General features: G+C 49.4%; 17 protein-coding genes across 17 annotated transcripts; 8 read left to right on the top strand and 9 right to left on the bottom strand.

Moving 5' to 3' along the window:
- Positions 1-27: 27 nt before the first annotated feature.
- Positions 28-354, bottom strand: N7519_003760 (uncharacterized protein; the record flags this gene model as incomplete). The annotated part of the gene is made up of 1 exon (XM_057290538.1): positions 28-354. The coding sequence occupies one exon, from the start codon at positions 352-354 to the stop codon at positions 28-30; it is 327 nt and encodes a 108-aa protein (XP_057151740.1).
- Positions 355-600: 246 nt separating this feature from the next.
- On the top strand, positions 601-1,655 carry N7519_003759 (pre-mRNA-splicing factor SYF2; the record flags this gene model as incomplete). The annotated part of the gene is made up of 3 exons (XM_057290537.1): positions 601-807; positions 890-1,528; positions 1,582-1,655. 3 exons carry the CDS (start codon positions 601-603, stop codon positions 1,627-1,629), a joined length of 894 nt encoding a protein of 297 aa, XP_057151739.1. The 3' UTR covers positions 1,630-1,655.
- Positions 1,656-1,786: 131 nt separating this feature from the next.
- On the bottom strand, positions 1,787-2,817 carry horA (ubiquinone biosynthesis protein COQ11; the record flags this gene model as incomplete). Its single annotated transcript, XM_057290536.1, has 4 exons — positions 1,787-2,208; positions 2,263-2,603; positions 2,657-2,711; positions 2,772-2,817. The coding sequence occupies 4 exons, from the start codon at positions 2,815-2,817 to the stop codon at positions 1,787-1,789; spliced, it is 864 nt and encodes a 287-aa protein (XP_057151738.1).
- Positions 2,818-3,127: 310 nt separating this feature from the next.
- On the top strand, positions 3,128-3,975 carry yaf9 (YEATS domain-containing protein YAF9; the record flags this gene model as incomplete). The annotated part of the gene is made up of 2 exons (XM_057290535.1): positions 3,128-3,160; positions 3,211-3,975. The coding sequence occupies 2 exons, from the start codon at positions 3,128-3,130 to the stop codon at positions 3,973-3,975; spliced, it is 798 nt and encodes a 265-aa protein (XP_057151737.1).
- A 662-nt stretch (positions 3,976-4,637) lies between these two features.
- N7519_003756 (indoleamine 2,3-dioxygenase) lies at positions 4,638-6,047 on the bottom strand (the record flags this gene model as incomplete). The annotated part of the gene is made up of 4 exons (XM_057290534.1): positions 4,638-5,000; positions 5,063-5,419; positions 5,487-5,678; positions 5,751-6,047. The coding sequence occupies 4 exons, from the start codon at positions 6,045-6,047 to the stop codon at positions 4,638-4,640; spliced, it is 1,209 nt and encodes a 402-aa protein (XP_057151736.1).
- Positions 6,048-6,944: 897 nt separating this feature from the next.
- Positions 6,945-8,558, top strand: N7519_003755 (kynureninase; the record flags this gene model as incomplete). The annotated part of the gene is made up of 4 exons (XM_057290533.1): positions 6,945-7,104; positions 7,170-7,507; positions 7,599-8,076; positions 8,140-8,558. 4 exons carry the CDS (start codon positions 6,945-6,947, stop codon positions 8,556-8,558), a joined length of 1,395 nt encoding a protein of 464 aa, XP_057151735.1.
- Positions 8,559-8,713: 155 nt separating this feature from the next.
- On the bottom strand, positions 8,714-11,047 carry N7519_003754 (uncharacterized protein; the record flags this gene model as incomplete). The annotated part of the gene is made up of 6 exons (XM_057290532.1): positions 8,714-9,166; positions 9,212-10,134; positions 10,198-10,589; positions 10,649-10,704; positions 10,770-10,923; positions 10,977-11,047. The coding sequence occupies 6 exons, from the start codon at positions 11,045-11,047 to the stop codon at positions 8,714-8,716; spliced, it is 2,049 nt and encodes a 682-aa protein (XP_057151734.1).
- A 1,260-nt stretch (positions 11,048-12,307) lies between these two features.
- Positions 12,308-12,940, bottom strand: N7519_003753 (cytochrome c oxidase subunit 7; the record flags this gene model as incomplete). Its single annotated transcript, XM_057290531.1, has 5 exons — positions 12,308-12,328; positions 12,418-12,449; positions 12,511-12,571; positions 12,654-12,732; positions 12,909-12,940. The coding sequence occupies 5 exons, from the start codon at positions 12,938-12,940 to the stop codon at positions 12,308-12,310; spliced, it is 225 nt and encodes a 74-aa protein (XP_057151733.1).
- Positions 12,941-13,236: 296 nt separating this feature from the next.
- N7519_003752 (uncharacterized protein) lies at positions 13,237-15,750 on the top strand (the record flags this gene model as incomplete). Its single annotated transcript, XM_057290530.1, has 1 exon — positions 13,237-15,750. The coding sequence occupies one exon, from the start codon at positions 13,237-13,239 to the stop codon at positions 15,748-15,750; it is 2,514 nt and encodes an 837-aa protein (XP_057151732.1).
- A 367-nt stretch (positions 15,751-16,117) lies between these two features.
- On the top strand, positions 16,118-17,316 carry N7519_003751 (uncharacterized protein; the record flags this gene model as incomplete). The annotated part of the gene is made up of 2 exons (XM_057290529.1): positions 16,118-16,487; positions 16,544-17,316. 2 exons carry the CDS (start codon positions 16,118-16,120, stop codon positions 17,314-17,316), a joined length of 1,143 nt encoding a protein of 380 aa, XP_057151731.1.
- Positions 17,317-17,605: 289 nt separating this feature from the next.
- On the bottom strand, positions 17,606-18,354 carry N7519_003750 (thiamine-binding protein; the record flags this gene model as incomplete). Its single annotated transcript, XM_057290528.1, has 3 exons — positions 17,606-17,856; positions 18,144-18,249; positions 18,301-18,354. 3 exons carry the CDS (start codon positions 18,352-18,354, stop codon positions 17,606-17,608), a joined length of 411 nt encoding a protein of 136 aa, XP_057151730.1.
- A 908-nt stretch (positions 18,355-19,262) lies between these two features.
- On the top strand, positions 19,263-20,411 carry N7519_003749 (inositol-pentakisphosphate 2-kinase; the record flags this gene model as incomplete). Its single annotated transcript, XM_057290527.1, has 1 exon — positions 19,263-20,411. One exon carries the CDS (start codon positions 19,263-19,265, stop codon positions 20,409-20,411), a length of 1,149 nt encoding a protein of 382 aa, XP_057151729.1.
- A 366-nt stretch (positions 20,412-20,777) lies between these two features.
- On the bottom strand, positions 20,778-21,683 carry N7519_003748 (uncharacterized protein; the record flags this gene model as incomplete). Its single annotated transcript, XM_057290526.1, has 1 exon — positions 20,778-21,683. One exon carries the CDS (start codon positions 21,681-21,683, stop codon positions 20,778-20,780), a length of 906 nt encoding a protein of 301 aa, XP_057151728.1.
- Positions 21,684-22,144: 461 nt separating this feature from the next.
- N7519_003747 (uncharacterized protein) lies at positions 22,145-22,855 on the top strand (the record flags this gene model as incomplete). Its single annotated transcript, XM_057290525.1, has 1 exon — positions 22,145-22,855. The coding sequence occupies one exon, from the start codon at positions 22,145-22,147 to the stop codon at positions 22,853-22,855; it is 711 nt and encodes a 236-aa protein (XP_057151727.1).
- Positions 22,856-23,276: 421 nt separating this feature from the next.
- Positions 23,277-23,792, bottom strand: N7519_003746 (uncharacterized protein; the record flags this gene model as incomplete). Its single annotated transcript, XM_057290524.1, has 1 exon — positions 23,277-23,792. One exon carries the CDS (start codon positions 23,790-23,792, stop codon positions 23,277-23,279), a length of 516 nt encoding a protein of 171 aa, XP_057151726.1.
- A 745-nt stretch (positions 23,793-24,537) lies between these two features.
- N7519_003745 (nucleotide triphosphate diphosphatase NUDT15) lies at positions 24,538-25,232 on the top strand (the record flags this gene model as incomplete). Its single annotated transcript, XM_057290523.1, has 3 exons — positions 24,538-24,625; positions 24,721-24,923; positions 25,071-25,232. The coding sequence occupies 3 exons, from the start codon at positions 24,538-24,540 to the stop codon at positions 25,230-25,232; spliced, it is 453 nt and encodes a 150-aa protein (XP_057151725.1).
- Positions 25,233-25,438: 206 nt separating this feature from the next.
- N7519_003744 (uncharacterized protein) lies at positions 25,439-26,441 on the bottom strand (the record flags this gene model as incomplete). The annotated part of the gene is made up of 2 exons (XM_057290522.1): positions 25,439-25,733; positions 25,786-26,441. The coding sequence occupies 2 exons, from the start codon at positions 26,439-26,441 to the stop codon at positions 25,439-25,441; spliced, it is 951 nt and encodes a 316-aa protein (XP_057151724.1).
- Positions 26,442-26,571: the final 130 nt, after the last annotated feature.

Below are 26,571 nucleotides of genomic sequence, written 5' to 3'. Positions count from 1 at the left end.
CGTAAGGAAGAGACATCGGCCATTTCGCTATTGGGATCCCACAACAACTTCTCGGTTCCGCGATGTAAGCCCTTTGAGGGAGGTCCACAACGGGGAAGGTGGAGTGTTGAACTTCCATTCGGTGACAAATTGTCCATGGAGGTATCCAGATAAGACCTCGTTAGTATTTGAGTCATGAATTGGCTCAGTTGAATCTGTCAGGGCGAATCGAAGCAGTTCAGATGGTGATGGGTCACGGGGTCGTTTAATCGTTGCGGGATGGAGGCTGCGCATAAATTGCCGCGAGAGAACATTCCCAGTGCTAAGCTGTCGTCTTGGTTGCAGCAGCAGCAACCGAGTAGGCGGCCCTCCCATGTCGACTGGATTGAAGCTGATCTCCAGGAGAAGATGTGGAGAAGATAAAGGTCCGATAAGGACTGCCCAAGTCTGGGGTTTTGGCCAGCAGATCAAGGGCGGCGTGGAAGGCGGTGTGGGGCCGCATTCGCGCTTTTATTTCGTCAACCAGCTAACTACCACTTCTTATCAACCTAGCTACGAACAAAACACTTACCGCTTTCTATCCATAGCTGTCGTTGATCTATTGATCAACCCAAGGGAATTATGGTTCGAACCAGAAATGCGGATAAATCCGTGATGGACGAGGCGAGCCAAGAACCGCCCATTGAGCAACCAACCGAGAACACGAGCGAATCACCTGTCGCATCTTCCGAAAAGAAAGCCGAAACTCAACCAGATGTCACAAAGGATGACGGTGCATCCAAAGCGCGTGAGAGGATGAACAGGTTCAAAGCCTTGCAGGCTCGAGCTGTATGTGGTCCTCAAAAATGGCTTGCGCGGATCAATAGGCTTGGCCAGCCCAACCCCTCCACATAACTGACACAATATATAGAAATCCGCAACGGAGCGCAACTTAAAAGAGACTGCAGCCGAGTCCCAACGTCTGACTACCGACCCAGCCCTGCTGAATACGTTGTCCCGCAAGCATGCATTTGCCTCCCACAACCTCCTCAAAGCGGACACGGAAGCCGCAGGAGAAGATTTTGAACGCAAGCGGGCATGGGACTGGACGGTGGATGAATCGGAAAAGTGGGATAGGCGCATGGAGAAGAAGCAGCGTCACCGAGATGACGTGGCTTTCCAGGACTACACTCAAGATGCCCGGAAGATTTACAAGAGACAGTTGAGAGAGATGGCGCCGAATTTGGAGTCCTACGAGAAAGAGAAGCTTGCTGCGATCGAGAGAGCCGCGGCCAACGGCGATCTAGAGATTGTGGAGACCGAGGACGGTGAAATGATTGCAATCGATAAGAACGGTAGCTTCTATTCCACTGCGGACTCGACTGGCTTTACGGAGAGCAAACCAGATCGGGCTGCTGTTGACAGACTGGTCAATGATATCCAGAAGGCAGAGGAGGTGCGCCTGAAGAAACGCAAGGAGCGCCGTGGTGGTGATGATGACGCGGATGTGACATACATCAACGAGAAGAACAGGCAGTTCAACCAGAAACTCGCCCGTTTCTACAACAAGGTCAGTTTTCCATTGCTGTCCTTATGTGATCCTTTTACTAACATTTTTTATAGTACACCACCGAAATTCGGGACAGCTTCGAACGTGGCACCATGATTTAATCTGAATGTGAAATTCATTGCGATATTTTACACGTTTCGAGATATACAGCTGTACCTGGATAGGCACCAATCAACCAGCAGAGATTCCACGCGTTTTCCCCTCTGCCCCAAAAAATTTGTTTTACAAACATACAAGTCACTTGATCAGCCAACAGGCCTAAAGCATAGTCTTTCGCCAGGCTTTTGTTGCAAGTGCCTCAATCTGTTTTGTTCCGACTGCACCCTTGATGGACTCATCCTCCAATGCCTCGACCACCGCTTCCCCTACAACATCGGCTTTGAGGGGCTTTTCGGCCATAGTTCCGAGGAACCCAAGCTTATTCCCGAGGAAGGTATTGAACTCTGAGGCAACAAAGCCACCCATTGCAATTGGCAGCGTGAACTTCCGACTCGAGTCGTACATGAAGCCCGGGCGTATGAAGATGCTCCGTAGGTCCGGGAGGGTGGATGTGATAGTTGCCTCTGCTTCTCTTTTAGTACTGATGTACCTGGCCGGCAGAATCGGTGCCCCGGCCGCTGCAGAGATGTAAACGAAGGTCGGAACATGCTCATTAGTGGACTCCTGGGCTAGTGCAATTGCTAAATCACACATGTGTCAGCTTTCAAAACAGACTTTAGAACTCTTGGACGCACCTGAATCTCGGTTCATCAGCTCATAGGTCAGCTGCCCGTCTTTCTCCTTTGGCTCCAAAGCCTCGCCCTCTTGTCTTGTTAGAGGATTCTGGCTTCCAAGCTTAGATGTACTAAAAGCTCGTTGAAGGCCACTGAGAATTGGTTCTCTCCCTTGCACAACGCCCTTGTAGTCAGCTTCTAAGAGAATGCCCATTGAGTGGACAACAGCAGAGGCACCATGTAAATGTGGCTTGTAGCTCTCTGGTTTGAGGATATCGGCCTTGGCCCATTCCACGGAACCTGCCCAGCTAGGCCGTTCTCGAGAATCAGTGACTGCCTCCCACCGGGGCTCACCAGATCGACTAGACAAAGATCAGTATTGTTCCATAGATCCATACATAAGCGGGAAAGCTACCTTAATGACGTGACTGTCCATCCCCTTGCTGTTGCAGCTTTACAGATCCTGGATCCTGGAATAGCTAGTCAGTAAAATGATATTGATATTTCTGCACTGAATGGAAAACACAAACCCAAAAAACCGCTTCCTCCTGCGACAACTAGTCTTTTGGTCGGCATGCTGTAGCTTTGGGATAGCTCCGGAGAATGATATCACTAAGGAATCGGAACAATAGTCCAGGCTATTTAGGATCACAATTGAGATTTTAGAGCTGAGTTGAGGAAGTGAATATCATGCTCTTCAATAAGCAAAACAGTTCAATTGTTCAAGGTAATTGTCTCTTCACCAGGACTTTTGAAGTTTAGCGTTCGGCATCATTCGCCTTCTTGTCGGGCCACTTGAGCCCCAACGGATTATCCTTCTTCCGTTTCGCCCTTGCTCTGGGCAATCCGTGTTCATCGGTTCTACAATCTAACATCAACGTGCAAGATGGTATCTGCAACAGGAAACAAGCGTGTCAGGGTAAGATTCATGTCCCGGGAAATACTAAAATCAAACTAACACGCTCGCAGGGCGTCTCAGCCTTCCGACCATTTGGTATGTCCCGCAAAGAGCGCATTATCGTCAAGCGTCGCAAGCTAATAAACACAGTATTTGGCAGTGTAGCGCACCCCTTCGATCCCGATAATAAGCCCTCAGACTGTCCTCCAGACCACACTCACAGTTGGACGATATTCGTCAAGGGAGTCAACGGCGAGGACATCTCCTACTGGCTAAAGAAAGTCCAATTCAAGCTGCATGAGACATACGCCCAAAATGTCCGCGTGGTCGAGCAGCAGCCCTTCGAAGTTACGGAAACTGGCTGGGGTGAATTCGAAATCCAGATCAAGCTGTATTTTGTGCCTGAGTCAAATGAGAAGCCGCAGACCCTGTGGCACAGCCTAAAGCTACACCCTTACGGCCCTGATGCGGAGGGAATGAAAGAGCGTCGGGAGAGTGTGATCAGCCAGAACTACGAAGAGGTCATCTTCAATGAGCCAGTTGAGCCGTTCTACGAGATCCTCACTGGAGGCTTCGCTGGTGGTCAGGCTGGCAAGAGCAAGGGAAAGAATACCAAACAGATTGGGCAGAGGACGGCGGATATTCCCATGAGCGATACGCCCGGGAACCCATACAGTCGGACGACCGAGAGGAAAGAGCTTGATCGCATGGCCGAAGCCACTCAAACAGTTGAGCAGATGATCAAGGAAGAGAAGGAGCGTTTGATCGAGAGAGAGAAGTATCTGGCCGAGCTGCGAGAGAGTGAGGGTGTGCCCGCCAACACGAAGAAGCGGTGATTGCTCCAGACGCCCTTTTTAGCCGAGAACCTAGGCCATTGCTGCAGTATGGTAGGCTTTTGAGCACCCCGTCAGGATTTGCCTGACCAGCAACCCTCATCACCCCTGTCCAAACGTTCCTCAGTGCCGGGCCCCCCCTGAGTGGCTCTACTGCCCCCAACAGTCGAAGTTTATGTCTTTACGCCTCTGCCAATCGCCTTGCCACAAGATCCAGCCTCTCTGTTTCCACCGAATTCATCATGACGATTGCATTATGCCAGACACGACCAACAGGCTCGAATATCTGCGTCATCGCAGGTTTGTCCCTGGGACTCGCATGGGGTCCTTTCCTCTTATCTGCCAGGTGGGACGTTGCGGAGCATGCTTTAGGGGGATCTTGGGATTCTGTCCAAACCATATTCATACCAAGTTTGCAACAAGGTTGACTCCGGAATCGGCCACTTACATGGGAAAGGGAAAACCCTACAAGAATACAGTCCTATCGCCGTGGATGTACCTCCAGATCTCGGGATGTATCCTACTCTAGATCGTGATGCGATTCTTTGTTTAGGAAGGCCATTCTGAACCATAGTACTGGTGGCAACCAATCTCAATTTACAATACGAAAAGACAAATCTATATCACAATATGTTCGTTCAATCATCGCACGTCCATCTGAACACCTAGCACTTAGCATCTTGGACTGTATCTCTGGTCTTTTTCAGGAAGGGTATCAAATCCGTGCCCCCAGTCCCAGCAAGCTTAGTCTTCGTGCCTGCTTCCTTCGTTTGAGAGCTAGCCGTGGCTAGATTCATTCTACCTTTTCCCTGTTCAGTTGGATTAGGCTGTCTCGACGCCATGACAATGTATCGAGTGACCATCTGGATGTGTGTATCGCGGAAAGCCTTGAGCTCGTTCACAGCTGCGTTGTACGCATCCTTAGGCTGTTGAACCGGCGACTCCAGTATAAACGGACGAACACTAGCTCGAGCAGATAGTTCATCAAGGAAGCGCCTATGCGGACCAGGCATATAGTCTCGCATTTGCTGTCGTTGGCGTTAATACTTGGGTGAAACATGTCTGAGACAATATCCCGTGATGTTCTTACCTGAATAAAACTCGGACCACCAGTCTGCTTCCCATCCGTCGCAAAGTGCTTAATACCAAGGAAAATATCAAGTGCTTGGATCAGCGAGCTCTGTGCATTACTTCCACCATTCAACTGGAGCCAATTCTCTGATCTTTCCACCCCATCACTATCACCGACGTCATAGTACACACCCCTGGGAAGACCAGCATGACCCATATTCTTGCTGCCAGCCAGGAACGGCCGAAGCTGGTGGAAGAAGACAGCCGGATTGTTGTGCTCGTACATTCTTTTTAGAGTCAATGTCAGGTCGCATAAACCATCGGCAAACCTGTACAAGAGGGCAGTGAGAAGGTCTACATCGTTGGCAGCAACTGCCTTAAAAGCGTCCCCTCATCAGCGAGATGAGTTTGATGCCCTTGGCTTCAACGGCGACGGAGATCACCATGAACCATTCCTCGTCTTTCGTGCCGGTGAACGAGGTCTGAACATGGAGGTTATCCGGGTCTGTGATGTCTGCTTCTGGGTGGGAAGGTATGAAGTTCCATAATGTGAGGCCGGCGTAAGTGGCGCAGGCGGGAAGCTCAAGGTGTGCTGATATTTCAAGGAAGGGCTTTGAGATTGAGGGGGGAAGCCTCTGTTGTCTGGATGGTTAATGGGGATTTCTTTGAACGGAAAGGAACCTTGGAAAGGGTGACTGGGTGCTTACGTCTTTTGGGGTCTCTCCTCCCCAGATATAGGCATGAGCGAAATATCCCATAATAACACATGCTCGTCGCCATTCTGGTTCTGTTTGAAGATTCTCAGTCGTGTATACGGGCATATTGTCGATTTTCTCGCGGATTTGGTTTGTTTGGATGAGGTTCGGGAGTTGGCTGGCTATATCCTCCCAAATCTCGTAATAGGGGTTTGAGATTCTGGCCAGCGGAAGGCCATCTGGGAGGAAGCCCTGCTCAGCATAACATTCGAAGAGATCATTGATAACAGCATCTGTTGATTGCAACATTGTGGATTAATGGTGTAGGAGGTTCCGTTCGAGAGGGAGAACACGGCAGACGTGGTATAATGGTATAAACAAAGACAAAGGGGAACGACGAACGACTGCCTTTTAGGTTTATAGTGCGAGGAATAGTCTTAGTACTATATGGTCTCAATATTGAAATATCTTCCTGCATCGGCTTGCCTCGGGGTCATTTACTCAAAATATCTATACAACCCGGAAGCTATCCGGATCTATATCCGTCTTCCGCCTCTTGAGATACATCAACCGTCTCTACTGGATCGGCTTAGTTCTACCCACGAAGGATATAGAAAATGTTTTGACACATAGACTAAGTCTCCTGTCAAGTAAGAATACTCAAACAGGAAATAACTCCTTTTTGAGTTTGAGGATGTGATCAAAGGCCTCGAAAGACTCGGGGATGATAGTCAATCCAACAAAGAATCTTGGGTTATTTTGCTAATCAGAGTAGTTTGATTGCTTTTCTTTGCTAGCTGACCTGCATAGAAGGCAAACCATTTGCAAATATTCATGCATTATGATGCATGTAATGCATACCTAGGTAGTTAATAGCCTATGAGAAAGGGATTTATATATTACGTTATACTCTGTATAACATCAGCTTAGTAGAATCCATCCATGGATGGATATAAGTTATTAAGTCTAATATGATGTAACGATAGGCTTTATACGGATGTGATGAGAGACGGATCGGGGAGACGGAAGCGGAACGACATCCGGGTTGACTACAGTTGCAGCTGTCCCCTCGTCTCCGATTCGGCGAGGAATTATAAAAATCAATTGCATTTCCGTTTTGTTCGTTCCCACTCATTCTTGGTTATAACTCAAATTCTCCTGGACTTGACTTACTACAATATATTCGAATTCACAGCATTTATAGATATGACGGGTACCGGAGCTTCTAAGCCAGTCTTCCCTACAGAGGCAGCATCACAAGATTATGCCGCCTCTCTGGATGCAGCGGATCCTCTGCGTGAATTCCGCGACCAATTTATCATCCCTTCCAAGGCGAACCTTGCCACAAAGAAGCTGGCAAAGCCTGGTGAGAACTATATCCCAGCGGGGACACCAAATATAGTTTGATCATTGCTAACAACGTTATGGTAGGTCTCTCGTCAGAGCCAAGCACGTACTTTTGTGGTAACTCATTGGGCATCCAGCCCAAGGCCGTGTCCAAGTACATGGAGGCTCAGTTGGATACTTGGTCGTCCATCGGTGTCTGTGGACACTTCACCGATCTTGAAGATTCGCCATTGAAACAATGGCAGCTACTGTCTGAACAGGCCGCTGCTTCAATGTCCCGCATTGTTGGGGCCGCGCCTGAGGAGGTCGCAGCCATGGGAACGTTGACTATGAATCTCCACCTGTTGCTTGCAAGCTTCTACAAGCCGACTGAGACCAAGCGGAAGATTCTCATGGATTGGAAGGCATTCCCCAGTGATCATGTGAGTGACAACCTACAATGGAAGTGGTCCTTTCAGGATTAGCATTGGAATAACCTGCTGCCCCAATTACCCATTACTAACGTGTTTATAGTATGCAATCGAATCACACATTGCCTGGCATGACCTAGATTCAAAGGAGAACATGATTCTCATTGGCCCAGATGAGGGACAATACGAAATCTCAACAGAGAAAATCCTGTCCTATATTGACGAGCATGCTGAAACCGCAGCGTTGCTTCTTCTGCCCGGTATCCAATACTACACCGGACAGCTATTTGACATCCCCACAATCACCAAGTATGCCCAATCAAAGAATCTCGTTGTTGGATGGGATTTGGCACACGCATATGGAAATGTGGAGCTGAAGATGCACGACTGGAACGTCGACTTTGCAGCTTGGTGCACGTATAAGTACGGCAATGCCGGGCCCGGCGCAATGGGTGGTCTTTTCGTGCACGAGAGACATGGTCAGGTTGACTATAGCGCGGGACCAGATGCTCCCCAGTTCCGTCACCGCTTGACAGGATGGTATGGTGGTGATCGGTCGGTGAGATTTAAGATGGACAACAGTTAGTTTCTTCCTATTTGTATCTCGCAATGCGTCTTCTAAGCATATGCTAACCAATTAACAGAGTTCAAGCCTATTCCCGGAGCTGGAGGCTTCCAGGTCTCCAACCCCTCAGTCATTGATCTGACCTGTCTTTGTGCGGCTTTGTCCGTCTTCGATCAGACCTCCATGGCCGACTTGCGCCAAAAGTCACTGAAATTGACGGCGTATCTGGAGTTCCTGCTTCTGAAGGATACCGACGAGGAGACTCGTCTGTATGATATTATCACTCCATCAGATCCCAATGCTCGCGGTGCTCAACTGAGTGTTTTGCTCAAGCCTGGCTTGCTGCACAAGGTATCCGAACGCCTACAGAATGCGGGTATCATCTGTGACAAGCGGGAGCCGGGCGTTGTCCGCGTGGCGCCAGTGCCGTTGTACAACACATTCTCTGAAGTGTTCAACTTTGTCAATGAATTCAAGGCCGCTTTGGCCTCTGAGTAGTTGGTAAATAATTTTATGACGAATGTGGATAAACGTCGAGTATGATAATGCAATGCACTATAAATAATATGCCGTGGACCTTCCGTAACTATTCAACCTCAGGATTGAAGACAAGATAGATATACATAACAGTTGAAGCCTGCTGGGGCAAGCCCTTAGAAATTCCCAACACTTTCCCAGTTATCTCCACTGCGCAAGAACTCTTGGCCCTGAGAAAAGAAATTGGTAGCAAGAATAGAGAACTCATCATTAGACATCGTCAAATGTTGCGGCGAGAGCAAAGAGCTTGCTGGGTAGTCCTGGCTAGGAAAGGCGGTGTTGGCACTGTACGATTGAGACCGAAGATTTGGTGTATCTTGTTCCTGGACAGTTAACCGGAACGGCGGAGGCAAAGGAGACGTCTGAGATACTTCTGCGCCTGCAGAAGACGAACCGGCATATATCGACTCTCCGAATAGGCGCCGAGCAGAGTCTGTATCGCTGTTGGACGAGTATTCGAGGATTTCCCAGAATCGGGACAGGTCGATTAAGAGGCTTTGGTTTTGCGCGCCTGGGTCTGACTGGTATGTTGCGGAGACTGCATCTTCTAGTCTCTGCAATCTATGAGCCTGTTGACACGACAAATGAAGTGTTAGATTGTTGATTTAACCCACAGGGGATCCGAGGAGATGGAGGTTCATACCAGTCGAGCCATGTGCGGCCACGTTTCTCCCTATGCCTTGCACAAACTTGACACACTTGGCGAATCTTTCACGCTTATGTTCTCTGATAGTCAAATCATCTGTGAAACTGAGTTGCAGCTCGATTGTAGCGACAACGGCGGCGCTGTAGCCTAATAGCGGATCTGATACTAGAAAAGCCTTCTCCTCAAAGCAGTCGATAAAGTGGATGATCCAGGTTGTATGCGAGGAGATCAAGTCCGAGGTGTGCTGTAAAAAGATCTCTGGGATAGTGCTGCGGAAATTCCGAAGGCTGAGCGAGAGAAGCAGCGGATGATTGAGTAGACACAGGCTGGTATGATACATGAATTGATTCAGAAACCACGGGCCCCAGTATTCACGATGTGCCTGCAATTCCTCGAGAGAGCGTTCACCGAGGTTGGCTGGCTTGAACCGATGAAGATACGGCATGCGAGTCTCGAGGTCCATTTGTAAAGCGAGAATTTTCGAGTATTCGGAATGAGGAGACCATGGTGGGACATTGCTTGGGCGTCCGTGAAGGCGCACGTATCGCGCCGTCCTTGCGAACACCTCGCTCAGCATTACCACATAAGCAATTATTCCTTCGTCTTGCATGTCACTTCGCCGGATTTCGACGGTTGATGGCCCCGGAGAGAGAAAGCGTGCTGGTCGTGCTGGGCTTTGGGGATATGGAGGGCCTCCAGCTTGGGGTATGTCCAGGATTGGGAAGTCGCCGCCATGTAGTCGTTTGAGAAGACATATACTCCAGAAGCAGCGTCTGCGTTCTTCGCGGACTATAGTGCTGGTTGATGAGCGGGGCTCTTGTCCGAGATTGGCACATTGTGCAAGGTTCATTGCCAAGCTGCTGTGGATGCTGGACCTATGTGTATTACCGTCTGGTAGATATTGTTAGCTCGAGTTTAGATGTTGGAAAGATGTTGGAAATGCTGGGCCCGTACTGGTGAAATCAACCAAGCTCAAAATACAGAGACTTTGGAGGGTCGAAAGCTCCACTGGCCCTTCTGAGACTCTTTTCATAACGAGGCCCCGAGCAACCTCAGCATAGCCATTTATCAGGCTAGTGGAATCGGCCCTGCTATGGTAAGCGTATGAGAAACGAAAGGCGAGTGCCAATATAGCAAAAAGGAGCTCTGTTTCACGCGTTTGTAGACTGGAGAGAAAGCTATCCCTGTAGAAAAGAGGCAAAGGCTGAGAGTCACAGTATAGCAAATATAACTCTGCAACGGGGATAATCTCCTCCCACGGTGGCAGGGGAGTAGATGAACTCGGCATTGACAATGCCACAGATGGAACAAGAGATTCGGTGGGTATTTGCGGCTCACTCCTCGAGCTGTAGCATGTTTCTATGAGTAAGTGGTTGCTCAAATAGGGATCATGTATGGTCCTTACCCAAGTACATCCAGAACCTTTCCCACTTTGCTTTCAAGGCTTCGTAACCTATCTTCCTGTGGTGGGATTAGTATTTGAAGAAGAACTCTTCGAGCTTGCATTGAGAGTTAAAGATACTTACCAGAACATGGGATGTCCCAGGGTCTGAATCACTGAGCCTTGGATTCATCTCGGGAAGTGGCCGACGCCTTTCATCAGCGTATAGACATTGTTGCCGTAGCCGGGCACACAGAGAACAGACCGGCTGCTCTCCCGGGCATTTAGCTTTTTTACGCCTGAGGAGTTGGTTAATTGGCTATCTCTTTGTACAACCCGATCGGCATAGTACCTGCAAGGCTCACAAGCCTGACGAACCCGCTTGGCAGGTCTCTCTGAATAGTTGAAGCTCTCGTCTTCCATTGTTATATTCGCAATATTCAATGCTCCCAATGAACAGTCATCATAGGAGTATGCTATCTCGTATTTTTCGGACCCCAATTGACAAATTATATCGAGGTAGGGGTATACTCAGTGCATGCCCTTGCTTCAAGGGATACACAGATTGGAACGAGCAAAGCCGTTGTACATTTTGGCGTAGAGACGGAAGTAAAGCCGTGAAATTGGCCAGTGGACCGCGTCCGATATGAAATGGCTGAGTAATCACTTGTGAAGTCCCGCGGGTGCAGCGAGCGGTTGGCCCCGGGACCCGGGCGTGGACTCGCGCGCGGGGCGCCTGGGCTCCGGGCCTTGAATTCTGTTCTGCGATACCCATAGACCTCTTGGGCACGTTCACGTCCAGCCTCATCCATCATTAGCTTTCCTTGCGCTCAGTTGGTTCCATATATGCCCTGAACGGATTTTATTGAATGCCCTCGTGTTCCTAACCATGAGAGATACATACATGGATGTATCTTTTAGTCTCATCTTGAAATTCTACGACCTCAATCCCCAAGACCAACACAGTTATACGAGCTCTAGATGTGCAAATGAAGGCACTCATTTGAAACTGAAACTATGAACCTTCCCAAGGCTGTGCTGAGTGTTGTGACTGCTATATCCGAACCTTTCGTAGTTCCCCAAGCATGTCATAAGAGTATCGAACAATCGGACGTACGCACTACGTATGGCTACGACAGACGTTATATTACAAGGTTCTTTAGAAGAGGATCGTCCGTCTCCTGCGTATGCCTCCTTGGAATAGCCCAGGCAAGTCATGAGTCATCCATGTCGACCTTCCCGAGGTCGCCATATACCTATCTCTCCATTGCCGTGTACAGGTATAGGCGAGCAATACTGTGCTTAATGCGTAGACAGTTGTTACTGCCACCTGAATGTCTAGCAGGACCGATAAAGGCCAAGATAGCTCGGCTTCCGCTTGTTGCGGGTCATAGCGCAACCATCTCCATTCTATCAAAAACAGTACCACCCAATGTGGGTTAAGTGGTTTGAACGACTGCTGTTCCGTGAGACCAGGGAAACGATATATGGCAGCATCTCTTGGATTGGCGCTTGAATTGATCATATGTACAGCTCCAAATCTGCGTGGCTGCCAACCCATCTAACCCCTCCCCGGAGTAGAAGTACACCATACAAAAAACAATTGATGCCGCAGCTGAATAACCGACGGAACTGGAAATGGCATCATTTATCTTTGCCAGACTAAGACTTAAGACCTATAATTTAGATCCAAGTCTTGTGGCCCTGTAAAGAAGTCAGCATGTGAACGTACCAAATCGGTTACTCGTGCTTCTTGTCGGAAGATGAGAGGTGGAGGGTTGGGTAAAACTCACGAGAACCATGCGGCACATGGCATAGGTGGTAGCTATTGTCGATTAGTTTTCTATCCTCAACCGGATCTCGTATCGGAAGACGGGTTTACTCACCAGCACCGAGGCCGTAGACCGAGATGAGGTAGGGGTACATGAGGTAGCCGGAGCGGGAGGTCTGCGAGCCAATTCCAATGTCAGTCTCTTGTTCTTTGCGAAGCTCAATTGAGAGTATATGTGCCCCTTCCGGAGGTACTGACCTTCCACCATTGGCGCTTGCCATCGTGGTTCTGGAAGAGACGCTGGTAGTAGGGCACACGGTTCTCACGGAACACGAAGCTAAACAGAGTCAATCAGTCAGTATAACTTGCAATTATATGGCGGGATAGCGGGCCCCGCAGCCGCGTCTATCGCAATTGGACTCCGAAGATCGCGGGAGGAAATTCGATGGTCGCACTCTCAAGATCGGGTTTGTGCGCGGGGTGTTTATGCAGCGATTCGAAGGGAGGACGTACCCAGCCATGCGGGAGCTAGTAGCACGGAACATTTTCGCGGTTGGAAGCGAAGAAGGAGCGGGGATGTGAGGTACGACGTGGGCAAGATGGGGATGTGAAGTTGATCCCGGAATGAGCTGGATATCGTGTCACGTGTTGAGCATCACCTGATCGAATCAGACGTTGTATCTGGTCATCATCCCAAAAGGGAAAAGCGCCAGAAAAGTGCCCGGACGCGTATCAACTTTTGAATACTCGGCAACGAATCTTTTGGATTGACGTCGGGAGCTTGAAGAAGGATGTTTGGCGTCGAGAATTTGCTTTCCCGACCTTCCTTCCTTAACCACTCATGCGCCCGGCGCTTCTGCGACTGTTGAAGAGGCCGTCCGCCGTCTCGATTCTCGACACCCTCACAGCTACACCCATCGGGATTGAGCAATTGGAGTCCAGATACAAGTGTCTACGATGTCATTCGGGCAGCGGCAAACAAGAACCGCTCGAGAAACCCGACAATAGGCCGACCCGGCATCAGCTTGAGGATTCATGCCGAGCGAAACGGCCATTCAGCTTCCCCATCTACGACCTTGAGGCCTCGAACGAATCAAATACCTTTGCGCCCACACTTGTGGAGAACCAAACACATAATAACACGACACAATGCCCTATCAGACTTCTATCTCTCCGACCGGACAAGCTTGAATTCGAATCGGATGTCGGACACCTCAACAACATTGGAACGCGATTAGTGGACAATCCGGAGCATCGAAATAATCTCGATCTGTGGGAGGAGCTTCTTCGATACCGTCAGCGCCATTACGGCGACAATGGCACACTAGAAATATGGGAAGGGTTGAGGGTCCGAGTGGATGGTGTACGGCTTCCAGTTGCAGGAGGGCAAGCGGACTTCTTTTGGCAGAACTTTGTGGACATGGGATTGAGACGAGAACTTTTTCTCAAGGAGGTTATTGACTATGCTGTCATTCTACGTGAGCAGCAAGGCAACGGATGGCCACAGTTGTATGAGCGTGTGGTCGGTGGACTTCTTGACCAAGGCTTGACGAAACGTGCGGTCGAATGGCACAAGAAGCTTCAAAGTTCTCATTTAGCCAGCGCAAACGATGTGCTGAAAATTCTTCCCTCGGCGATCCGTTCCTCGTCTCTTCCGGCTGGCACGGAATTTGCGACTTCGGCTGATCTCCAGCGGTCGTCCTTGTCGCCGGGATTGCAGGCATTCCAAGCCATATGCTCCACGACACCCGACCATAACTTTTATGGCCCTGTCATTGCGATGCTCATGCAGCAAGGCCACGGCGAGGCGGCGATCTCAATGCATCATTTCCTTGCTCGACGTCAGGATCACCCACAGAGCCCCGACGAGATACAACCATTGCTGGAATATGTTGAGAAATTTGGGCTGCGGAAAGAGTTCAATCGGCTCCGTGGCTATGTCAAAAAACGGTTTGATACCGAAGCTTCGATTGATCAACCTGGCCCAATAGATACAGCCCCGAAATCCGAGGAGAAGGGGTCGCAAGACGAAAAACCCTTCAAGGACGACATTGGTGCTAAGCTGTTTGCTACTCGCGCTCTCAATTTCGATATGATTGTTGGCGGCCTGAAGATGCTCGGTGTATCAGAGATCGGTCACCGGACGTTGCGCGAACTAGCCACGAGAGCTCACGGCAACCAAGATCTCCTGGACAAGCTTAAAATACTTAAGCAGTCCGGCATTTCTATAGGAAGCACTGTATTCTCGCGCTTGATTCAAAAACTTGCCTCCCAAAACCGCGACATCCTTCTCTCCGACTTCCTCCGCAGCGATCAGCATCCTGACATTCTCGAAGACAAGCGTATGCAGGAGTCAATGTTGGTATCTTACTACATGGCCCGGGATTGGCGACTGTATAATATGACTCTAGCGGTGTTGACGGAACTATACCCGGGCGCACCAGACCTCTACGACATCCACTTTCGAAAGCATATCGCGGCCTGGGAATTGAACGCGGCATCTAAGGTCGCCGACGAGCTAGCCCTCCGTGGGCGGACGTTGGGCGAAGACAGCGTGGATTTCATGGCCGAGCAGATTCTCACCCCTCGGCGAATGAACCATCGCCCGCCGCCGGGCCAACGCCTGTCCGCCGTCGACGAAGTGATGTTCATCTTCAAGGTTCTAAAGCGTGTGGTTCCCGCCGGAGGGTATGTTAGTGCTGCATTCTGGGTTGAGATGCTCAAGCGTCTTGGCATGGCAGATGCGTGGGCAGACTGGGATAAACTCCGAGATTGCTGCCAGTGGCTCGTCCGACAATACGCTGAAAGCCGTGACCAAAAGCCTGGGGTGAATTTTGCACCCGCGAAACCGTCCCTTGATCCCACCAAGCAGGCCAACGGTCGCGATCGGCGGATGCTCGATCTGGTCTTTACCCCACAAATGCAAGCGGCCATCGTCTCCTGGGGCTTCATGTTCCGAGTATTGGACACCACCGCATCTAAATTTACCGTCGCCCCGCCCAACTCCCGAACGGATGAAAAACTCATTCCATGGGTACGGGGGCTGATTCTACTTCGAGAGCTGGAACAGTCCGGTCTTCGTCTTGACAAGCGATTGATCTCACAGGCAGTTCGCCACCGGCTGGCCATGCTTTACAGCCACCATGTTTTGTCAGCGCGGCGCATGAACCGCATGCTGCGGCGGCGGAACCCGTATTCCCTACAGCAAGTGTTGAACGATGTGTTCCAGGCCTGGGGCGATCCATCTCTCTTTGATGGGATGGAACAGAACTTGGAGCAGCTGGTGAACCCGCCACGAGCGAGTAGAACGAAGCGACGTGCTCCTGGTATACGTTTGTCGCTTAAAGGACTATGATACTTGCGTCCCATGTATATTAGCAAATGTGTAAATAATTGATTACAATACCCATATTATTCGAGAATCGTACGCGTATGACCCGCAGTTGAGACATTGATCGTCAAAGGAACAATAAAGAGTCCATCAGTAAAATCGGATTATAATAGTTATGCCTAAAAATCACTGGGCTATGTCACAAATAAAAGAGGTCGATTGGTGTAAATGGCCCAATGGCAGTGCAATTGTCGATCCACCGATCTAAGAATAGTTGAGAGGGCAACGCGGCCTTGTAAACATTCTGTTTATTTGACTCCTTTTCTTCTTCATCATTTTATATTCGATTCAAATCATACTGTTACATCTCATACATCATTTGTGTACAGTTATGCGGGTATTCAATTTCCTGGCACTGTTGCCTGTTGTCCTTGCGAACCCTTTGACCCAAACGAAGCGTACGACAGCATGCAACAACTCTCCTGATCTTTGCTCCAAGTCCTATGGAGAAATTACACATCTCGGTGCCCATGACAGTCCCTTCGTGCGTGATGGTGATAGTGGCAACTCGATAGCTGCCAACCAGTACTACGACACTCCAACGCAACTATCAGCCGGCGTCCGATTAGTAACAGCCCAAGTCCACAAGAGCAACTCACAATGGCGCCTATGCCATTCTAGCTGCGACCTACTCGATGCAGGGTTGCTGAGCGATTGGCTGAAGGATATCAAGACATGGCTGGATGATAATCCAAACGAGGGTGAGTTAGTTCCGCGATGATGTTTAGAGAGGAAACTAACACTCCGACCAAAATAGTCGTGACTATCCTCCTAGTCAACTCCGACGGCGCCACAGCCTCCGAACTCAACACCGAATTCACCACAGCCAAGATCACCGACTATGCCTACAAGCCCACCTCCCCAGGCACCGCCCCAACAACCTGGCCAACCCTCCAGAGCATGATCGACGACGGCAAGCGACTCGTCGTCTTCGTGGCCTCCCTAGAGACCAGCACCAGCTACCCCTACCTACTGGACGAATGGAGCTACGTCTGGGAGAACCCCTACGACGTAACCTCCGCGTCGAACTTCACATGCGAGCCAGACCGACCGTCAACATACAAAGGCAACAGCGCATCCGCACTAGCAGCCAACCTCCTCCCGCTGATGAACCACTTCCTGTACTCGAGCAACCTTGCTATCCTGGACGTTGAGTACCCGAACTCCAGCTACGTGGGGACGACGAACGCCGCGTCTGGCGGAACGGGTAACCTGGGCACTGCGGCGACAGACTGCAAGGAGGCGTGGAATGGACGACAGCCGACGTATATCATGGTGGACTTCTTCAACCGCGGACCAGCGATTGATACCGTCGATAACTTGAATAATGTTACCAATCCGGTTGGTCGCAAGTCTGTCTCGGCTTCGGATGCGACTAGTGCTGCCTCGTCGACGAGTAATGTGTTCAAGGCGCTGGTTGAGCTGGCGGAATCGGCTAGGTCGGGCACGTCGGTGTCTATGGGGAATTGGATTTGGACTGGTGGGAACTGGGGGAATCTTCTCGGTGGGGGGGGTTTCCTTCTGAGCTGAGTGGTTTGACCTCGGTTTCTGTTGTTTTTGCTTTTTCTATTTGGAGCGTTTTGACGTCGTTTCTTGGATACCTTTTTGAGTCCTGTGATATGGGCTGTGCCCTGGCTGGACAGTGCATAGCACATGGGTATAGGGGTGTTTACATGCAAGGGCAAGGCGTTTGGGATTGGGAATTGGGATGGGATGGCGGGTTTCAGCATTTTCCCAAAGGTCATATAGTCATGGTCTCTACGAATGGAACGATTCAAAAAGTCAATTGCCTGTGTTTTCGATTTGCGGAGTTCAACTCTTATTTTCCCAATATCTGCTGCACCTTGGCCACCTTATCCTCGAACGATTGCACTTTGTCAGTCCTAATAAAGACAATTAGCAAGAGAAATGGATTACGCAGGATAAGATGAGCAAGGAGCATAGCACAGAAAAAAAGCAAACTCACCTCGTTCCAATCCCGAACGTCAGTATGGATACGAACAACTCCCTTCTGATGGAGAATTGTATGCGCCTGTCCGATAACCTGATGAACCCGGTCCCACGATCCTTCTACATAAGCAGAAAAGAGTCAGTAAATATATAAATAGCGTCACACAGGCCTGTCAGCTCTCAGCTCTCGGCTCTCAGAGCTCCCCTCTCTTTCCTGTGATTTCAGTTCCAGCTGCAGACAGAGACAGCCCACAGTTGGTGGAGATGAGATGAAAAAGTACAATTTCCACATAGGAGCTGGAACTGGAACTGGAACTGGAACTGTGAAGGTGGCCAAGGTAATACTATAATACTATACTACTACATAGTGTAGTATGTATTATAGCCTCGAGACACTCCATACGTACCGAGGGTTGTGCCTGCGGAATGCATGACATATTTCAAGCCGCACGTTTCAATCATCCGATGGACGTCAGCGACTTGGTCTGAGACCGAGGGCGAAGAGGTGCCCATCTGGGGTTATGTTAGTGAGGAGAACGTGAGTCTACATTTAGAGATGCTTACGGGGACTAGACAGAAATCGGCGACACAGTGGTCGGGGGTTGCAATGTTAGACATGTTGATTATTGATTTAATGGTGAGATGGTGAGATGGTGGGGTAAAGATGGATAGGAGATGGAGATAAAGATGGAGGAGAAGATATAAAGAGAGGATGTGGTCAGTGTGACCATATCCGGCTGAAGGACATTTACGACATCTTGACTCATTTCCATTTTTATTTCTATTTCCATATTTAGTAGGCATTTCTATTTCTATTTCTATTTCTATTTCTATTCATTTTTACATATTTACTAAATATTTAGCCCTCGAGCCCTCGAGCCTCTTTACATATCACATCTGCACAGTCTGCATCTCTGAGATATCTTGCTGACCGCCATTGCCCATAAATACAGCTTCATGGGCCTTTTTCCCTCTAACCTTTAGCATTTCCCTAACTTCATGGAGTTCTTCCATTCCATGACTCCATGATTCCATGGTTCCTTGTTCCCTCTCAAGACTCTTATGACTTCCATCCATGGATTGATATGATCGACGGGATAGTACGCCACACTGGGTTCTTATCGATTCCCCACAACTAAACCTTTGGGATTTTTGAATGTCGGGCTTCTTTGTCCGGCTTCTCCGTTCTGTCTTGAAATCTTTTTTTATTTTTTTTTTTCGGTCCGTGAAGAGCTTTGTCTGTGTTCTCTTGATTTCACACTTTCGAAGCTGATTGGATATCCCAGCCTTGGAAGATCGATCCGGTTAAACTTGGTTGAGCCCCTTGGGATCGGGTTAAGCCTATCACCACTGGGATGCATATGCATATCATCTGAAGTGGATTGTTTCAAACACATCTCTCCACCTATCTTCCTCTCCACCTTCGGATCTATTCAATCTATTACCCTCTGGCGGTGATAACCCAATTGCCTACTATCACGTCATGATCACAGAGATAGTTTGGATCTCCACCATCCTTCTAACGGATGACCAAACCCAATCTCCTTGAGCTCCCCTCGGGAGTTCAGCTCGTTTACCTCGCCGAGGGAGGAGCAAATGTGATTTATCGATTTGTCAGAAAACCGGTTCTCACCAGAAAAGACCCAAAGAGGCCACTACCTCCACCTACACACGACACGGATCATTGCAACCTACCAACCCAACTCAAGGGAAAATTGCTCCGACTCCGCAAAGAAACCGCAGCCGACATCTCCTACCCAGAGATTGTCAGAAACTTCGACACTATCATCCGACCGTTATTCAAACCCGAAGAACTAGTCGACCAAACCCTCGTCAGACTCCCAGAGGGTCTCGTCGCCAGCTGCAATGAGCAACTCCGGACTGCCGAACTGAATGGCGCACGTCCAGAAAAACGCCATGGCAGCTATCTCTGTCTACATGAGCCATTCGGGCTACTAATCACCGATATGACGACCGCCGGAGACCCCGGCACCACCCTAGCCGAGCTAAAACCCAAATGGCTCAACCAGTCACCATCAGCGCCCGCGACAGCGCATAGGTGTCGGACCTGTGCGCTGAGGGATATGAAAAACCGCGAGTCGCAACTCCTAGGTCGCAAAGAGCAACGGTCCTTCTGTCCGCTGGATCTGGTGTCGGAGCAGTATGAGAATGTGCTACGGGCGACGGGGTTGATCAAGGGCTGCAAGGATCGCTCGCGATTGGCTCGCATTTTGTATCGAAACCCGACGCTGCAGAGACTGCAGTCTCTGCAGAAGATTGAGAGGGATGTTGGGCTGCACGGTCCGGCCGCGCAGTCTCGGGAGATGTCGCTTGCGATGACGTTGCGGGACTGTACAATGTTCATTAAGGTAAGTTCATGCTGCGAATCAGGGTCTGTCATGGCCAAGATCAAGATCAAGATCATGTCGGGAAACATCATCCAGAGTCGAATACTGACCTCTCTACAGATCCCCCATGACGAAAGGTCATCTGTTGAAATCCGCCTCGGTGACCTCGATCTGAAGACCGGCGCCGGCGGGAAAGCGGGCTACTGGCGAGATCTGGAAACACGGCTGATTGACCAAGGCTGGTATCGGGGAAGTAATATCAGTCAAAATTCGGGCGAGTGCGCTTTGCATAGCCCGCGGAGACCCTCTCAGTCTTATTTAGCATGAGACTGTATCAACTCGTGTGGAATGGCCAATTTCTTGGTGATTTGAACAAAGACAACAGTTGCCTTGTGTGATTGGCATGGCTCGTTTGAGTTGTATAGTAATTCCTTTATGACTTATTTTTCGGGGGCTTTTTGGGACTTCTTACTGTTTTGGGTTGGTTTTGGGCAAGGGTGGTTTTCTGATATTATTCTTTAATGACTGCACGTTTCGAATATGATTTGTAAAAAACATCCTCAACTGATATCGGTGGAAAAGAGTCATCTAAAGCTATGCGCAACTCCACAATTCTTTACGTACGGATAGAGCGGATAACTTGGTATTGAAGTCGCCGGCCAGCAGGTCTGGCAAGTCTGTGCTCGGACCCCCTCAAACAAGGACTCCGCGAATGTCCTGGAATTCTCGAGACGCATTCTCAGTAGCAGCTACTTTAGCATGCTGGTCGGCCTCTGTATTCCATTCTCTTGGAATACGCCAGAAGTGAATGCGCATTCCTTCTTCATTCCATCGCTCCACCTCCCCGAGTAAACACACCCAAAGGTCCTTGTTTTTGACAGGCGCTCCCGAACTCGTCTTCCAGTTGTTCCGCATCCATCCCTTCACCCACTTCGTCATACCCTCAACGACATACTCGGAATCAGTAGCAATGACTAGACAGCGACATCCTTCCCCAGTCCATGCTCGAAACCGCATAGCGGCAATGACAGCGCGCAGCTCAGCCCGATTGCTTGTTTGCGGGTGCTCTCTGCCCGTGGGACCTTGCGTCTCGAGAGGAAAGCTTGTGTAGCCACAGATTGTAGGGTTCTGGGTGGAGTTTCTGTAGACAAAGCAACAACCAGCTCTTGGATTGGCACCACCGTTGTCTAAGCATGCGCCATCCGTGTAGATCAGGAATTGGGTTTCATCGTTGCGACGAATGAACCGATACACAGGAGGCGTGGCGTTGTGAGTTCTGCGGAGTGGGAAAAGCGTCTGCGGGGTGTTGCTTGGATTTGAGGGATTGAACTTTGTGGGGAAGATGCGTCCCGTGCCGACTCTGGGCTCCGCGCGAGGCAAGGGCGCACCGATAACACCAACAGGAGGCCCATCAATGTCGTCTGTGTGATTGCCAAGGTCTGAGGCTTCTGCGTCATCGTCATCATCGTCCTCCCCCTCTAACACCTCGTCCATAAAGCTGTAGTCAACGGTGCAGTAGCCGCAGACTACGAGTCTGTGTGGTCTGCAGACTAGGCGACCATCGGGAAGTGTCACCGGGTCATCTGGACGCCAGGCCATGTTGGATACAATGTTTTGAAATGCGGAATGAGCCGAAAGACCCGTGATCCTAATATGGAGTGTTAGGTGTAGATGTTGAGGTTTCAAAGGCAAACTCACCAGAAGACTATTGAGGGGTTGAGCCCTGGAGAGGAGGTCGACTTATGAAACGAACAAATTACCTAGGATCTGCCCATGGATCCATGGATATCATGGCGGTCAGAGATGATTACATGTTTCTCTGTTTGCTACGGATGTCTGCGTCTCTCGTTTGTCGTCTCACGGTATACTACATCTCTCCTCTAAACCAATTTATTCGTATTCCTATAAATATTTGATTTTCTCACACCTTCCCCATTTTAGTGTTCACATCTTCTTTTGATAAAACTCAGCAGTCCATTTTATCCGCAGTGCGTGCTGAGTGATCACATAATTCCATTCGGTCAGCTCGTCTTGATCTACTGATGTTCAAAAACATCAACATGGTCACTATGGTCAACCCACCATTTTCCCCTTTGAGAAATCGTGAAGTCCCCTGGATTTTGTTTCGCGCATCTTGCGATGGCAGGGAATGTGACAAATGCTGCGAGGAAGAACCAAGGAGTCTTATGGACTTGTCTAATTCGCCAGAGTCCTCGGCATTCGATAGCCACCTCTCATGGAAAAAGGTCCCAACGCCATTCGTCAGCTTCTTCAGCACCTGGACAAGAGCAATGCGATGGCGTGAATGGTTAGAGAAATATCATCATACGGACATCAAAGTGGTTGCTCTCTGGGCAAGAGACATGGGCCACGTTTATAAGGCGATGACGGTCGCTTTGGGCTTGGGATACTCAGATACGGGCTCTGACGATCGACGAAAGCTTCGAAATCATGAAGATGAATACCTCATTGACGCTGGTGTGGATGAAGACCGAATCTTGGCTGTGTTTCGAGGCGGCGGTGATCTTCGAGCTATCACCTTTGACGGCCCTTTCTACATGATCACAACATCAGTTCCTAGTGAATACTTTCTTGCCCAAGAAAGGAATCCCCTCAAAGCCTTGGAGGATGTGATATTCATGAACACCGGAGTGCGTGATGATCTTTGGCGGGATCAGCTCGTGAAATCAATCAGCAATTCCACTTTCCCAAGGCGGATAGATTACTCGAGGGGGCCATTCCGTCCGCAGCTTGAGAGTGTCTATTACTAGCGGCTTACTCTCCTCCTTTGTGCTTGTGAAGGTGTGTCTGTAGCTCGTGTGTTGTGTTCGATTTGAGCTGTGAGATTGGGATAATCAATAAATAGTCCTGGTAGCCATCGGGCGAAACGAGGGTGATATGACCATGTACCTGATATAAAAAATTGCAATTAGCATTTATTTACTCGACAATATCACAGCAGAACCGAAAACTTATGGAATAAGATACAATGACATAAGTTAAACCCTTTCCCTCCTTCAACCTTCACATGAAACACCAACACAAGACCCCGGTGCCTCAAGTTACTCAATTAACGATCCGTATACAGTAGGAGACTCCCTACCCCAAGTCGAGGATGCATCCGAGAACGCACCACCAGGCGCCATCCTCACCCTCGCTATCCTCCGCAGAACCCAACCCCGAGGATACCAGCTATTCACCGACAAGACCACCCACCGGATCCCCACCCAGCAGGCCACCCGTTCCCGAGGACTCGTCACCCTCCTCCGCGGATCCCGGCTCTTCATCAGGCGTGTCGGCTCCTCCGAGAAGACCACCCATCGGATCCCCACCCAGCAGGCCACCCGTCCCCGAGGGCTCATCACCCTCCTCCGGGGATTTCGGCGCTTCATCAGATGTGGAGCGTCCACCGAGAAGACCACCCAACAGGTGACCCGGCTCGTAACCCGGCTCTGTATCAGAGCTGTCTCTAGCGTTCAGCGCCGGGGCGGGCAAGGTAGACGCCTTAGAGGGGAATGTGGTTGGCTTGGCTGGTCTCTTCGTCAGGGTGGGGATGGGCGTGCTGGATGGGCCTGGGGTTTGGCTGGATGGGACCCCTTGACTGCCTAGTCCACCGAGGCCATTGAGGGCGCCGAGGGGGAGTTGAGCTGCGGCATTGCTGCCCAGAGTTGTCAGGGTGGACAGTGTGAGGAGGATGTTGATGTGCATTTTAGCTTCTTAGGAGATTGGAAATTATATGGATTGATGCTTGGTTGGATATGAATTCTGAAGAGAGTGTTCTCAATCGAGGGTTTGGAGTTTATTTGAAAGAATTGATATGCTGGGAGTGTATGGGAAAGGGTATAAATATACGGAAGAGAGAGTAAGGAGGTGAATGGACTTGTATAGATCACATCGCTATACGATGGAAGCGGGAACTAGACGAAGATCGTGATCCCCTTTATGAAGATCATTGAAGATTTCGTCTCAGCCCTGGCATATCATGTCCTCGAGAGGCCGTGATAGGCTGTAGGGTTTGTTTTTGTGTGATGGGATTCTTATAGTTCAATATTGGTGCATAAATTGAAGATCGCTGGCTACATTACTGGATTAAGCATGTACTTCTCTTTTTCTTAAGCCACTGCATATTCAAGCGTGGGAAATAAGCATATTGCCTGTATGTGATGCAGATCAGGTTCGGTTCAGGATGTGATTGTTTTGGTCACACAATAGCGCTTTATATTCAAGGTAAGAGACTACTGTGCCCATGAGGCATTTCGAATACATATCATCAAAATACGGAGTAACATCTTACATTGTAAAATATACAATAGTCTGATCTACAGAGTAAAATATCTAAAAATATCTGCAATATACCGAAGGATCTTACCCCCCTAGAGCCAAGAGATCACCCCACATCCTGATAAGAGTCACACTTCAACCTCTTCTCTCCAAAACACCCGCACAGCATAAAATGGATCCAAAAGTCGGAATCGGTGTCTTCGTCTTCAACAGTGCAGGCAAATTCGTCATCGGCAAGCGAAAGGGAAGTCTGGGCGCCGGTACGTGCATACAATATACCCTATAAACCCCTACACATGCAACAAACAAGCAAATATAAGTTATTGGAATCAATCCTTACCATTTGTAATTAAAGGCACATGGGGATTACCAGGTGGGCACCTCGAGTTCGGTGAATCCTTCGAGACCTGCGCGACCCGTGAGACCCTCGAAGAAACAGGTCTGAAGATCCAGGATGTGCGGTTCCTGAATGCTACGAATTCTATTATGAAAGCGGAGAATAAGCACTACATTACCATTTTCATGGGTGGTGTCTGTGACGAAGGTGTTGATCCACAGGTAAGTTGGTGTTTGCTTTTTGTGCTTTTTGCGATTTTATGCGAACGTGCTTTTTTTCGTATGTTTTATTGCGTATCCCCGTATCCCCGTGTGGCCGTGTACCGGAACAGAATACCTAGGTAGGATACGCAGCTTACATATCGGTAGATACTTGAGCCGGAGAAGTGCGATGTGTGGGAATGGATCTCATGGGATGAGCTGCGGGGGTATGGGGAGGAGGAGATGAAGGCTGGTGCTGGGTTCGAGGGGAGGAGGTTGTTTTTGCCTCTTTTGGAATTGTTTAGACAGCGTCCAGACTTTCGGGTTTGAATTTTCTTGCACAGTTCAGAATTCATACTGGAGGTAACATATGATATTGGATCTTCGGAAACAACTTCTCTGTATACGATTCAACCGAGAGATAACGTAGGTCTCATGTTTTTCATTCTTTCACCCCCTGATCATTTCATATACAACGTTGATGCTTTGTTTCAAAGTTCCATTGACTGTAATGTCGAGTTAATATCCAACCCGAATTAAGGAACACGCGCGCCAGAATTTTCATCAGCAGCCCGCTTGATACCCACTCGCAGGATAATACTCGAGAAGTATGACCGAATTGCCTCTTGTAGCCATAGTGGCAGGGCCCTGAGCGAGCCGGCCACCGAGGAATGCCGAGGAACGATGGTTTGCCCACTTTTCCGAGTAACAATATGTTCCACCACTGCCTGGGAGACGTCCTTCGGATCCAGGAGTGGTTGACCGAAGTCAGCTTGATATTTAGTGAAGCCTTCGATCATGGGCGTCTGGACCCAAAGAGGGTGAATGATACTAGCTACTGTTAGCATGATCTCTCTTCGAAGAAAGGCTTTCCCAAGCTAACCTCGTCCGCACATTCGGAGCCTTGTACCAATATTTCAACTCTTGCCGAAGGCCCTCTTGGAAAGAAAGAGCGCCAGATTTAGCGCAAGCATAGTCCACCATCTCGCCTGGAGTGACAAAGCTCGCCATACTCGCTACTGTAATGACATGGCCACGGTTCATACGGATCATGAATGGAAGGAATTCTTTCATGATGAGAAAATGGGCGATGATGTTGACATCGAACGTCTGACGCAGTTTCTCCTCTGGCATTCCGAGAATGGTGCCATGGTGGAAAACGCCTGCATTGTTCACAATGACAGTTGGCTCTCCGTGTGACTTTCGAATAGCAGTGCCCGTTTCGGAAAGAGACCTGGCCGATGTTATATCTGTTTGATAGAATGTGACGTTCTCTGGAAGCTCAAAGGTAGGCCGATTGATATCGAGGATCACAACGCGTACTTTCTGGCGAGAAAGATCTTCCATTATTTGTTTGCCGATGCCACCACTGCCCCCGCTTAAGAGGACTAGCTCATTCTCTGGGACCCATGTATCGCTGGCTTGGAAGTTGTTTAGAACTCGTTCTGCGATCTTTGTATGGAGGTAATAGAGGACTATAGAGCCCATCAAAACACTCAGCGAAGATGTGATGATTGGCGCGCTCAAAAAGTCGAACATGGTGTCAACAGAGAGTTTCGATAGTCACGGAGTCTTAGTAGTCCTCAAAGGTAGTCCACGAAGGGGAAGAAATAGAAGGCGAACTTGTTCGAATTCTGTAGCTGGTGTGCTGGCAAAACTGTAGTCGGAG

This window comes from Penicillium mononematosum (genome assembly GCF_028829835.1).
Source record: "Penicillium mononematosum strain IBT 11891 chromosome Unknown utg000002l:1.0-8112719.0:1.0-8118358.0, whole genome shotgun sequence".
Taxonomy (NCBI): domain Eukaryota; kingdom Fungi; phylum Ascomycota; class Eurotiomycetes; order Eurotiales; family Aspergillaceae; genus Penicillium; species Penicillium mononematosum.
This window is presented reverse-complemented; position numbering and strand designations above follow the sequence as displayed.